Source organism: Ruditapes philippinarum, unplaced genomic scaffold (assembly GCF_026571515.1).
Source record: "Ruditapes philippinarum isolate M1 unplaced genomic scaffold, ASM2657151v2 ctg769_1_1_1_1, whole genome shotgun sequence".
Classification (NCBI taxonomy): Eukaryota; Metazoa; Mollusca; class Bivalvia; order Venerida; family Veneridae; genus Ruditapes; species Ruditapes philippinarum.
Genome location: NW_026865145.1, coordinates 280998 through 294647, shown reverse-complemented (window position 1 = coordinate 294647; position 13650 = coordinate 280998). Strand labels below are relative to the sequence as shown.

Sequence of the window (13650 nt, the reverse complement as noted above, 5' to 3'; positions counted from 1 at the left end):
ATATAATCAAGAAATGTTTCTTCCCTATTTCTTTGTAACGCGACCTAATTTATTAAAAAGTTATCGATTATGGCCCATCCGATCGAACGGATGATCGATTGGGACAAATTTCATCCGATTTCCATCACTTCTGACGACCCAAACAAATAAAAACTGTTGATAAAGTCAGAGACATTTAGTATCATGACATTAATACAATGAATGTAATATATTGTTGTAGAACAATTTATTTTATGCTAATTATAGATTATGTATTATTGGATTATGTATCTCAAATTTGTCAACAACTTGCATATGTGATTATTTTGTGGCTCATTGTTATGTCTGATACAAGATACTAATCTTATTATCAACTTATTTATTATACTACAAATCTTCGATTTAATACAGACCATTTTACTTTAATTTACAATTGATCTATATTGAAAAATATAAATGAAGTTCATGTTTTAATTTCTTAAAAGTCATTTTTGTTCTTGAAGGTAAACTGCAAGAATGGCAGCACAAGCAAAAGGGAAAAGCAGGGTCAAAAATCTGAAAGTATTTTTTGAAAAAGTTGACGAGGATTTGAAACAGAACAAAACAGATGAGCTTTGTAAGACAATTCGAAAAGACAAAAACGTGTGGAAGACATTTTCTGATCTGCATGACATTTTGAAAAAGGTTTGATGAAGTTAAAAATGTTACTCAAAATAGTTTTGATAACACTTTATAAAAAAATATATATTAATTTTCATGTTGTCATTGCTATTGCTGTTGCTGTTGCCATCTCACCTTTTTAAAGGGATACTCAAGCAAATTAATGACAAAAATATTAAAATGATCTTATGTACTCAAATCTCGCTAAAATGACAATTTGGAAAGTCTAAGGATGAATTTCTGTATAAATTCTATATAATTTGGGTTTTAAGCCTAAATACATCTATATATGTTGACCAAAATCTAGACACCGACAGAATCACTGCAGTGTTTTTTTTCTTTATATAATTACTACCCTAAAACTGTACTGATCCCAATAGAAAATAGACATTAAAATTCCCAATTTTCAATGTTTAAATTCCCAAAATGGCTGTTCAAAATTCCCACAATCAGTCTGGTACCGGCACCATTCCCAAAGAAGAGAAAAAAAACACTGCACTGAGTAGTTTTAAAACTAGTCACGTGACTTGAATAAACTCTTGAAGTTACAATAACAGATATTGTGGATATTGTATGATTGAAACAAGTCTAAGCCATTCATTTGACATGTTCCTTAACCTTTCTAGAGTTCACTGTGACAGCTATTGTGAAATCTTAACACTCTAACCTGACTCATGTGGGTCAAGTTAAGAAACCACCATTTTATTCTTTATATGGACATTTTTTTTTTTCAAATGAGTGTCTAGTGTATTCATTTTGAGAAAATTTACAGAATAATGAATGAAAAATTCAAAACAAAGAAATGAAAAATTTGCCTGTGTTTCCCTTTAAAGTAAAAATGGGGATAAAGAAATGGGCTCCCTCAGTCTGTCTGTCTGTCTGACAGTCGGTCTATCTCTTTTCCCCGGGTGAGTGTGCATCATGTGAATTTCAGTTTAGCTACACCCCTGGCTCCTATCTGGGAAAATCAGTAATTTTGAAAACCATAGAGAAAATGCTGCAAAATTCTATTTCTTTAAAAAAAAGGAAAAAAAAAAAAAAAAAAAAAAAGAAACATATTCACATTTCTTACATGTTCCTAATTTTATTCAAAATGAAAAAGGTCCAGAAAACGCCCCCATGAAATTTGAATATAAAAACCAGAAATGATGCTAATATATTCCTTGTCAAATATAAATTAGGAAGTCAAGTATAAGAGCAGCATCAAAAACAATGTAATCTGTTCTGTCAAGGTTTGTAACTATCCATAGACTGATTTTTAATGTATAAAAATAACTTGGCAACATTTTTTATTAGCTAACCTGAGGACAATTGTGATGGCCCATTGTCCATCGTCCATCTTCATCCGTCCGTGCATCAACAATTTCTTTAAACAACCTCTCCTCCTAAAGCACTTGGCCATTTGTTGAAACTTTGCAGGGATGTTTCTTGCATGAAGTTCTCCCAAAGTTGTGCAAAGAATTAAATTCCGCAACCAAAAGATTTTTTTACAAAAATCTTAAAAAGTCTTCTTTTAAAAAAACAAAAGAGCTATAGCTTAGATATTTGGCATTAAACATTTTCTAGTGGATGTCTACCAAGTTTGTTCTAATAAAAGCCCTAGGGTCAAAATTGGCCCCACCCCAGGGGTCATTGATTTTCTTATATGTTACAATATAGCTAAAACTTAAAAAAATCTTCTTAAGAGGTAGAGCTTAGATATTTGCCATGAAACATCTTCTAATAGATGTCTACCAAGTTTGTTTAAATAAATGCCCTAGGGTCAAAATTGACCCTGCCCCAGGGGTCATTGATTTTCATTATATGTATATTAAGTAAAAACCTAAAAAAATATTCTTCTGACAATCCAAAAGCACTATAGATAAGATATTGAGCATGAAACATCTTCTAGTGGATATCTAACAAGCTTGTTCAAATAAAAGCATTAGGGTAAAGATTTGCCCTGCCGCAGGTGTTAATGATTTTCCTAATATTATAGTAAAAACTTAAAAACTTTTCTTGTGAAAATCCAGACAAGGTAGAGTTTAGATTTTTTGCATGAAACATCTTATAGTGGATGTCCACCAAGTTTGTTCAAATGAAACCCCTAGGGTCAAAATGGACTCCCGCCCCAGGCACTTACGAACTTTCGCTATACGTATATGCAGTATTTCGATAGAGCGGAAGTCAGTGCGCGAGCATGCGCTTTGCCATATCTCGTTCAGTTACCGCTCACGTTTTAAACTCGGTTGCTATGAAGCGACACTAAGCGTACATGGCTTTTACAACTAAAATATCAGACAAACACATTAAAACAATACACAAAAACTACATATAGTTTTTTCTATATTAATAACTGATAGTCAAACAAATATCTCAATATTCTTACCGATTTAATGTATTTTTTACATGTGATGACAGCAACGCTGTGTGTTAGATTACTTTCGGTTCAGAAAATTCATTTGTTTACCATCAAAACTCATATGTTTACCATAGGAACCATATATAGATAGAAAGCAAATTAAACAAAGGTAAAGAAAAAATTGTCCGTTTCTGAACAAAAAATCGAATAAATAAATACAAAGTCTTTTTAAAAGGTCCCTTCTTTAAGTTCATTTGAAAGGGGAATAATTTGGTTGGATTTTAGACAGGGAAAACAGGGAGTTATCTTTCATGGCTAGGGAATATGGCCGACTGAAATCATGCAAGCAAGTTTGTAAGTGCCAGGGTGTCATTGATTTTCCTTATAATTATGCATATAGTAAAAACTTAAAAAAATTTTCTTGTGGCATTTATTCAAAACCGCTATAGATTAGGTATTTGGCATGAAACATCTTCTAGTGGATAATCTTACCAAGTTTGTTCAAATAAATGCCCTAGGGTCAAAATTGGCCCTGCCCCAGGGATCATTGATTTTCCTTATATATATATAGCAAAAACTAAAAAAAATATTCTTGTGACAATCCAAAAGAGCTAGAGCTTAGATATGTGGCAGAAAAAATCTATTAGTAGATGTCTGCGAAGTTTGTTTTAATAAAAGCCTTAGGGTCAAAATTAGCCCGCCCCAGGGGTCATTGATTTTCCTAATATGTATATAGTAAAAACTTAAAAAATCTACTTGTGAGAATCAAAAAAAAAGGTAGAGCTTAAATATTTGGCATGACACATCTTCTAGTGGATGTCTACCAAGTTTGTTCAAAAGAAACACCTAGGGTCAAAATTGACCCCTGCCCCAGGATGTCATTGATTTTTATGCCACCGCAGCATCTGCAATGCGGTGGCATTTAGCGATTCACCTGTGTGTGTGTGTGCGTGTGTGTGTGCGCGTGCGTGAGTGTGTGTGTGTGTTATATAGATTATAATTTATATTGAACTTAAAAAATCTTCTTGTGAAAAACCACTAGTCCAATTTCAACCAAACTTGGCAGGATTGATCCTTGGGTGAAGGGCTTCCAAAGTTGTTCAAAGAATTTCATTCCATGCAGAAATCTGGTTGCCATGGCAACCAAAATGAATTGTAAGAATAAATTTAAAAAATCTTCTTGTAAAGACCCACAAGGCCTAGAGCATAGATATTTTGCATAAGGCATTGTCTGGTAGGCCTCTACCAAGATTGTTCAAATTATAGCCCTGGAGTCAAAATTGGCCCAGCCCCGGGGGTCATTGATTTTCACTATATGTACATATAGTAAAAACTAAAATACCTTCTTGTCTGAAGGTACAAGGCTTAGAGCTTTGATATTTGGTATATGTATATCATCTATAGGTACTCTACCAAAGTTGTTCAAATTTTGCCTCTTGCATCAAAATTAGCCACGCCCTGGGGGTCATAGGTTTACCTTTATATGTATATAGTTAAAACTTAAAAAATCATCTCCTCGAAATTGACAAAGCGTGGGCTTAGCGCAAAACGGTTGTAACTCACTTTTTTCCACAAAATAACATTTTTGACATTTTCAATGTATTTTGTGGTTATGCATATCCTCAGTAAGTATTTTAAATGGATTCTGAAAATTAACAAGTTAAATCAATATTTGTCAAAAGGTTGTAACTCAAATTGCTCTTAATTTTCAGGGCAAAATGGTTGTATCTCAAGTTACAACCTTTTTGCGCTGAAAATTCTGATAGTGCAATGGAAGTAAATTAGCATTCTGTTTGTCTTATTTGAATCATCACATGAAAAGGAGGATATAAAGACAGTAGAAAAGGTTTTTGTTTTGATATATCCTAATTAAACCTGAAATATTGGTAAAAAAAAACAACTGAATTTTGATTTTATAATTATTATCTTCATGAAATATATTTAAATGTATATTACACTATAAATAGTTTCAATCTTATAAATTAATTCCAATGAATGAAAAAGATCCACTAGCTGCCACAATAAGCAATTGTTTGATATTAAGTAAATGAAATAACTTTCAAATATTGAAGGACAAATGTCCATATTTCTCCCCCCCCCACCCCCCCCCCCCTCACCTACCCCAATAACAACACATACAGTTTATAAAATGACAAGGTGGACAGATTTAGCCCCCTTATGGATTGAAAATTAGCGCTAGACTTTTTACAGGGCAGACAAATGTTTCCATATTTTGAAAAATAATGCAAGTACATCAAGTAGATCTAATTCAGAATATCTTCAGTTTATGCTCATAGTAGCAAACTTAAATTGTTGTAGGCACATTAAGTCTGTTCATGGAAGGTATGTCAAGGCCACCTAGCTCAGACCCATAATGCTTCAGAAATGCTTTTATTTTTATTTCTCAAAAGTTTCTAAATCTTAGTGTTCTTATCAAGAAAGTTACTCATGGCAAATTACCTGAACAATCTTTTTCATCTTATGCAATTTTGAAAGAAGTACAGTTATGTACAGTGAATTAGTATTCTTTGTGGAAGTCAATACTACCAGTGCTTTGATTACATTTTGCTACTTTTATGACAAATTATATTACTTTTATCACCATTTTCTTCATGGTACAAGCATCTTACATTCTCAAAAACCATATTATTATTGTGAATGGCTTAGAAAACTGCTATAGTATATCATAAAGGTACAAGTAGAGATTTTGATGCTAAAGCATCAAGTCGCCGGATAGAAAAATGATTGTATTATCATAAATATAAGAAAATATAAGTTTAATGGTTCAAGTATAAAAATAAGAGGAACAATGAGTTGAGTAATGTTTGCCACTGAGGCTTGTAAGGCAAGTGCTATGCTGGTAATTCTTCTTGTAATTTTACTTTATACATATACTGTTATACATTGAAATCCGTATAGGTTACTAGTTCAGATTCAGATAATAATTACTGACAAATGATTACCGATCATCGAATATTTGCAAAGTGACGATGAAAATATATATGTTTAATTATTACATGAAACAATACAATTTTATTGTAAAAGTGTTGTACATCATTGTTATGTGCTATAGAAAAAATATATAATTTAGTTGAAATCAATACACGTATTCCAATCGTTACATACGATATATAAAATTAACGTTTAATTGCCTTTCAGTGCGATAAACTATCAACACAAAGATAGTTTATTATTTTTTTCTATGTATCTAATACGATTCCGGACCCCTGACGTCATACCGTTTTGGAAACCTGCGTGACGGAAACCGACGGAATATACCGAAATCAACGATTACCATTATATATTTCAATAATGTGCCTCTTAAGCATACCATTATTTTGGGATGTTCAACCTAAACTAAACAATTGAACTTTTTTTGTCGAATGTTTGACAGAAAGGGCCAAGTTAAACCCTTTACCAAGAAGAAAGGAAAAGGTTTTGAAAATGTATTTTTAATGTAAACAGGTTTCTCTAATGATATAAAGTATGAACCTGATTAATGAAAAATAACTTATGTAATTATCTGTACAAAATTACAATGATTTACATCTTATCAGTTACCAGACAAGATACCTCTCTTATCAGCAATCTGTAACTATTAATAGATTTTATAACGATATACATGTACAACATATATAAACATGTAGTCACGTGATTCTTACGAAAGACCAGGGAGCATTTGTTTATAATTAGATAAAACAATGTAATATAAAAGGTCTCATAAAAAATAAACAACCAAATAATTCTAAAGTGTCATTTCAAATATCATTCATGATTTATATATTATAAAATAGCAATGCTTGACACACAGAAAAAAGTAAAAGTATCTCTAATATTCAATGACTGATCCTTGGGGATACGTTATTGATTCATTTTATGAAAATTGTAATGTTGCTTTTTAAGACGTCAATATGTGCATATTTCATTCCACTGAGCAAAGTTATCATATGTTTGATTTTTTGTGATTACTGAAAAATAATTGTTGTCTTTAACTGTTCAATGTTTGATATGCTTTTATTTTCAGATTTTAAGGGCTTCTCCTACCATAGGTATAATATTAAACTATTACAAATATAGTCGCCGGTTTCTACCGGCGACTAATAATTAAAGATAAAAGAACGGACGGGGATATGGGACCAAATTGAAAGGAGGGAGAGTGGGGTTTTAATCTCCAGCTTTACAGACTAAAGACACACTTTGAAATACAATGAGGAATAACTGAAAAGGGAATGGACAAAGTGGCAGGAACCAAGACTATTGTTAAAATCCCCAAACAAACCATTGAAGCAAATGACAAACTAAAAAAGGAACCATAGAATGACACTGCCTTGAAACATAAAAATAGCAAAAACATAGCTTTAGAGTTTATAATATGAAGCCTTTTAAAATGCCTAAAAGAAGTCCATATTAAACTCTATATCACAAATATAGGGTAAGACCAGATTTGAAGAGGACCATGTTTAAATATTAAAACATCCAGTTTTAATTCCGTAATTAGTTTGTTATGACAATCTATAAAGTATTTAACCCTTCACATGTTGGAACAGAAAATGATCAGTTCTTGCCACAAGTATAGATCCAGGCCAGCCTGAAAACCTGTTAGTTCAAGTTCTGTACTGTGGACGGCTCAATTATTGATTGATTGATTGATTTGATTGACTATTCCAAAAACAAAGCAGGGCTAATCCATTACAGAGATTCAGCAGTTTATTTTTATAAAAAACAAATTGTTCACTAACAGACAGACAGGGGTAGGTTTTTTTTCCAACAATATTGACCATGCACTCTTCATTTGACCCTATAGCCAGTAAATTCGTAAACTTTTGATCTACTTTTAAATCTTTATGAATTTTTATAATACTGAATGTTTGTAACGTCGCTTTTCATTGGATAATCGTGACGTTTATATAGTTATATTATACCTCATTTGCATACGTCATTCTATATTTAATATTACGTTATCCGGTCCATAAACCGCATACAGACCGGGGGCGGTCCATAATTCTTATATGGACTGGATGATGTCATTCAAAATCTTAAAGTTCGGGTTTTTTGCCTGTTTTATCTGATAAACAAAAAATGAATAACAAAAGAAGAGCATGATTTTTTTTTTGCTGTATCGCATGAAAATAATAATAATAAATCCGACTAGGGTTTGAGATATTTCACACACTGAACAAATAAATTATTATTAGAAAGCAAATTATAGTGTTAATGTCAGCAACAAAAGGGATGAAATAATTTAGATTCGGTATAATATAACAAATAAAACATGGCCTTTCGGGCAAAATGCAAGTTTACGGACTGGTTGGTCAGACCTCGGAAGGTATATTTCCCTCAGCTGCGCTTCGAGCCATATACCTTCCTCAGTCTGACCAATCAGTCCGTAAACTTGCATATTGCCCTCAAGGCCATGTATTATTTGTTAATTATATACACAGCTGCTGTCGATTCATAAAAACATCTTACTTATTTCTCTAAAAAATAATGCTTACTGTATTAAGAAATTGTTATAAAGATTGTTGACATGTTGACATTGTTGATATGGCCGTATATAAATGGATGTTTGCAATATAACCCTCCCCTGGCGGCTGGGGTTATATTTACAAACAGCGGTTTATATAGGGCCATATAACCTCTCAACAATCTTTATAATTAATAATATAACCAGTTGTTAAATGATCTTAATTAAGAATCCCTCTTAGCGCAAGCAGTAATTAAGACATTGCTTCAAGACATTATAGACATTTTAAACTTGTAGGTTCGAATCCTGGTTCAGCCATTTTATTTCTTTTAATTTAAAATTGCCCTTCTCTTATAACTCGTGCAAATCATTTTTTTTTTTGTGTATACTATCTGTGTACTTTTATATTAACTACATCTGTAGTGTGTATGCGCTAAACCATATACATTTGCATAATGTCACCAAGAAACCATTGAAAAATATGCGTTCTAGAGAAAAACTTGCGATTGTCCAAAGTCCGTATGTCTGAGTCCTTACGAAAACATCTTGATAAGACAAAAGGAAACACCAGACTACTTAAGTTATCCTAAAAGTAGATATATTTAAACAATTTCAAATTAATTCAATTCTTGCAATAATTAAGTAAAAAAACAAAAACACAAGAAGTGTGACTTCATAACGCAGTGTTGGTTAGGAATCAAACCAGAGACCTTCAGATCTGTAGCCTGGCATCTATACAAATATACCACCTTACTGACATGTGAAGATATATTCGTTTGATACAAGTGTTTATTCAATGACCTTTATGAAAGTTAATGAAGATCAAGGACAATATTGTTGGACAATATTACCAACCACAATATGCCCAGAAGTAAAAGAAAATTTTTACATATAGAATGTACAACTTCTGCAAATTTAATGTGAACTGGTCAGTGGGTTGAGGTAATTTAAAGGTATTCTAAGATTTTATGAACTTTCAGAAGGACAAAGTACATTTAATTGATATTATAACTGAAACAAGTAGAAATTGATTTATCAGCACCCATCAATTTTAAGCTGTGGTCTCACTTACTGCCGTCAGAGCCCAGGACCAACCCGGTAAGTTACCAGGATGATCCGGGACAATCCGGGGTAAAATTATTGTTGCGGTCACACTAACCCTGGCAGCACTACAGTAATTCCCAACTAACCAACCAGGATGCGCTCCGGACCAACCAGGCAGAGCCCAGTACCCCTGGTAGATTGAAAACGTGCGAAAATGATAACATTGATACGTAATTTTTATTTAATGTAATATCTAGTGTTCCAGAGCAGTAATTCATGATGCAATACTGGATAGAAGGGAAATGGGAAGGGTTTTAAAACAAACAAGTGCAATCATAGCAAATTGTTGTGATTCTTTTGAAATGAACTGGGCTTTGCCGGGGCTCTACCTTGATCAACCGTAGCTCCATTTTCATCCTCCGGGGCTCTGCCGGCATCCTCCGGGGCTCTGCCGGCATTTACCGGGGCTCTGCCAGCATTCACCGGGGCTCTACCGTAGCTCTACTGGCTATATCATACCCCAGATCATCCCCGGTTTGTGCCGGCAGAGCTACAGTGCTTCCCCGGTGTAACCCTGGTCATTCCCGGCAAAGCTTAGGATGAAGCCTGCAAAGCTTTACTTCCCAGACCACCCTGGTGATATTAAATATTTTATTCCATCCAGGGTCCAATGCCGGATGTTCCCAGATCATCCCAAATGTTGCCGGCAGAGTTACGGATGTACCCTGGTTGTTCCCGGTAGAGCCCCTGATCACCCCGGACGTCTGCCAGGGCCCTGCCAGGATGTCAGTGAGACTGTAGCTTTAAGTCAAGACACATCATTATGAGGACCTTGTATTCACAGTTGTTATGGTGTCTCTGTCATATTTCCAAACAAATATTTTTCAAATGTTACAGCTTAAACTCTAAACCTGCTAATGGTGTCACACATTCTATCATGCAACCAGTAAAGATTAGAGCCAGCGTAATTATCCTTTAAAACATTTTGAAATCTAAAAGATTTTGAATGATTTCGCTAAAATTGAAGTCCATAATTTTATAATATCAATTGGGGTAAGGATTAAATGCCCAGCAGCTGAAAGGGTGGCTAAACCTTACTTTTTATTTTGAAATACATGTACATGTGTCTAAGATAGCATTTATACCATTCTATAGAATAGCATATAAATTTATAATTACCATCAAAAATAATTTTAGCTTATATATAATATATTTTTAAATAAAGTGGTATAGGCTATATTATTCTCTATTGAGGACATTCATTCTCTTCAAACTTATTACTGATTATTCTTACTTTCATTATTTTCATCATTCAAAACACGACTTGCACATATTATAATCTTATTTTATAATGGCTACATATATTTTATGTGATTTAGAAGTAATGTTTTATTTTATCCAATTATTTAATCCTATAAAAAAGATATGAGTTTGAGATACTAAGAAAATAATTAAATTTGCTCAAAATTTGTGCGGAAAACAGTTGTAACTTGAGATACTACCCTTTTGCACAAAAAAATATGTAACAAATTATCAAAATTTTATTTGTAAAACGGTTGTAACTTGAACTTATTCAAATATCTTTTTTCAAAAATAATTTGCTTCTTTTTTCTTATTTTGTTTCTAATTCCTTAACTAAAATGTATACATTTTCCTAAAATAAATAGAGGATATTCAAGTTTTTTCTATAAAAACATGATTTATTTTCATCGAGTGGTATGAAAATAAATATTTCATGAGTGGCGGTAGCCACGAGTGAAATATGGTAATTTTCATGCCACAAGATGAAAATAAATCATGTATTTATAGAAAAAACTTGAATTTTCTGTTTATTATGTACATTTTTCTCTTTTTTGCGATAAAATTTGAAAAACTTTCCCTTAAATTTTGTGTACTGGTAGAATTTAAAAGAAAGTAGTCCGGCAAGACACCAGTGAAAATACGGAAAATATGTTTCACTGCAGTGAAAAATAAATTTTTACAGTGAAAATACGGAAAATGAAAATACGCATTTTATTTCATCAATATTTCTCAATATTTCATTTATAAGTATATAATAAAACATTTTCATTCTGATTCATTTACAAAAGTTTTAAAAAGTTTTTTCATGCTCCTGTAAAATTTGCTGAAATTGAGTTACAACCGTTTTGCGCTAAGCCCGCGAAAGGCCAGAGGTTAGATAATTTGCATAAAACATTGTGTAGTGAACCTCTACCAAGATTGTTCAAATTATAGCCCTGGGCTGGGGTCAAAATTGGCCCCGCCCTGGGGTCATTGATTTTCACTTATAATGTACATATAGTAAAAAAATAAAAAATCTTATTGTCTGAAGGTACAAGGCTTAGAGCTTTGATATTTGGTATATGATATCATCTATAAGTACTCTACCAAAGGTGTTAAAATTTTGCCTCTAGTGTCAAAATTAGCCCCGCCTCGGGGGTCATAGGTTTTTCTTATATGTATATAGTAAAAACTTTAAAAAAATCTTCTCCTCTAAATTGACAAAGGCTAGAGGTTAGATATTTTGCATGAAACATTGTGTAGTGAACCTCTCACATGATTGTTCAAATTATAGCCCTGGGGTCGAAATTGGCCCTGCCCAGGGGGTAATTGATTTTCAGTCACTTATAATGTACATATATTAAAAACTTAAAATCTTTTTGCCTGAAGGTAGAAGGCTTAGAGCTTTGATATTTTGTATATAATATCATCTATGAGTCCTCTACCAAAGTTGTTTAAATTATGCCTCTAGTGACAAAATTGCCCTGTCCCATAGGCGATAGTTTTCCTTATATGTATATAATAATCAAAGCACAGAAGGCGCTGAATTTGTTCGGGTCTCAGAATGTCAGAAAAGTGAAGGTTGTGAGATTATAAACCAATTTGTTTTTGTATAGTGCCACCAATGCTTTCCAGCGTTAAAATTGTAGTAATTGGCTATAAGACTAATTGCAACACTGATATTCAATTCAATGTTTATTTGACTTAAATAATTTGGAAAAAAAAATGAGTTGCCTTAACTGGGATTTGAACTCCAGACCTCTCGCTTCCTAAGCAAGCGAGCAGGAAAACCCCTCGGCCGCGGTGAAGTTATATGTTAACAGCCTGAAGAAAACCATATTATTCTAAATTAGGGTTTGTAACGACACTTACTATCGTTTAACACAGATGTAAATAATCATGGAGCTTACTATAAGCATGTGTATCTATAAAGAATAAAACAATATTAGAAATCTTCTACCATCCGGCAACTATTTTGCTTGAAAATTAATGACCATCTTTACGCAGTGATCTCCCCTGAATTTTTCGGCGTTAGTGTACATATAAGGGGAAGTAACCACTTAAAAAAAGCGGACTACTTTCGGCATTTGCAATTAACAGCATCAGGGTCTGAAATTTTGCTACCATTTTAAAAACTTGAAAAATCTTCTTCTCTGAATTGACAAAGGGTAGAGGTTAGATATTTGGCATGAGACTATGTGTAGTGAACCTCTACCAAGATTGTTCAAATTATAGCACTGGGGTCAAAATTGGCCCCTCCCCGGGGGTCATTGATTTTCACTATGTACATTATAGTAAAAAATTAATAATCTTATTGTCTGAAGGTACAAGGCTTAGAGCTTTGAAGTTTGCTTTATAATATAATCCATAGGTCCACTACCAAAGTTGTTCAAATTTTGCCCCTGGTGTCAAAATTGGCCCTGCCTGGGGGCATTGATTTTCATTATGTACACATAGTAAAAACAGAAACTTAAACAAATGTTTTCTGAATTTGAGAAAGCTACTGCTATAGATATTTGACACAAAATGTTGTTTGGTGGACCTGTATCAAGATTGTTTGAATTTAACCCTTGGGTCAAAATTTTGCCTTGCCCAAGGGGACATTGACCTACTTTATTAGCTCGACTTTTTTTTTTTTAAAAAAAAGAGTAGAGGTATTGTTATAGTCAGGTCGGCGTTGCCGTTGCCGTCCGCAAACTTGTACCTGGATCATAACTTTTTTATTTCTGGGTGTATTGTCTTCATACTTGGCCACAACAACCCTTTGGACAAGACCTTTCAGTAGAGCACACTAACCTTAACCTTCATCCATAAATGACCTTGACCTTCAAGGTTAAAAGTCCAATTTTTGCTTGTTCATGCTGTTATTGGCTGTAACTTT

At 33.2% G+C, this 13650-nt stretch overlaps 1 protein-coding gene across 1 annotated transcript in view; it reads left to right on the top strand.

Moving 5' to 3' along the window:
• The first annotated feature begins 486 nt into the window (after window positions 1-486).
• The window catches only part of LOC132728000 (uncharacterized), a 29517-nt gene continuing 16353 nt past the window's right edge, over window positions 487-13650 (top strand). The window contains exon 1 of the mRNA XM_060713601.1: window positions 487-663. Within this exon, the coding sequence (XP_060569584.1) occupies window positions 496-663 (168 nt within the window). The 5' untranslated portion in view covers window positions 487-495. The remainder of the gene's footprint in view (window positions 664-13650) is intronic.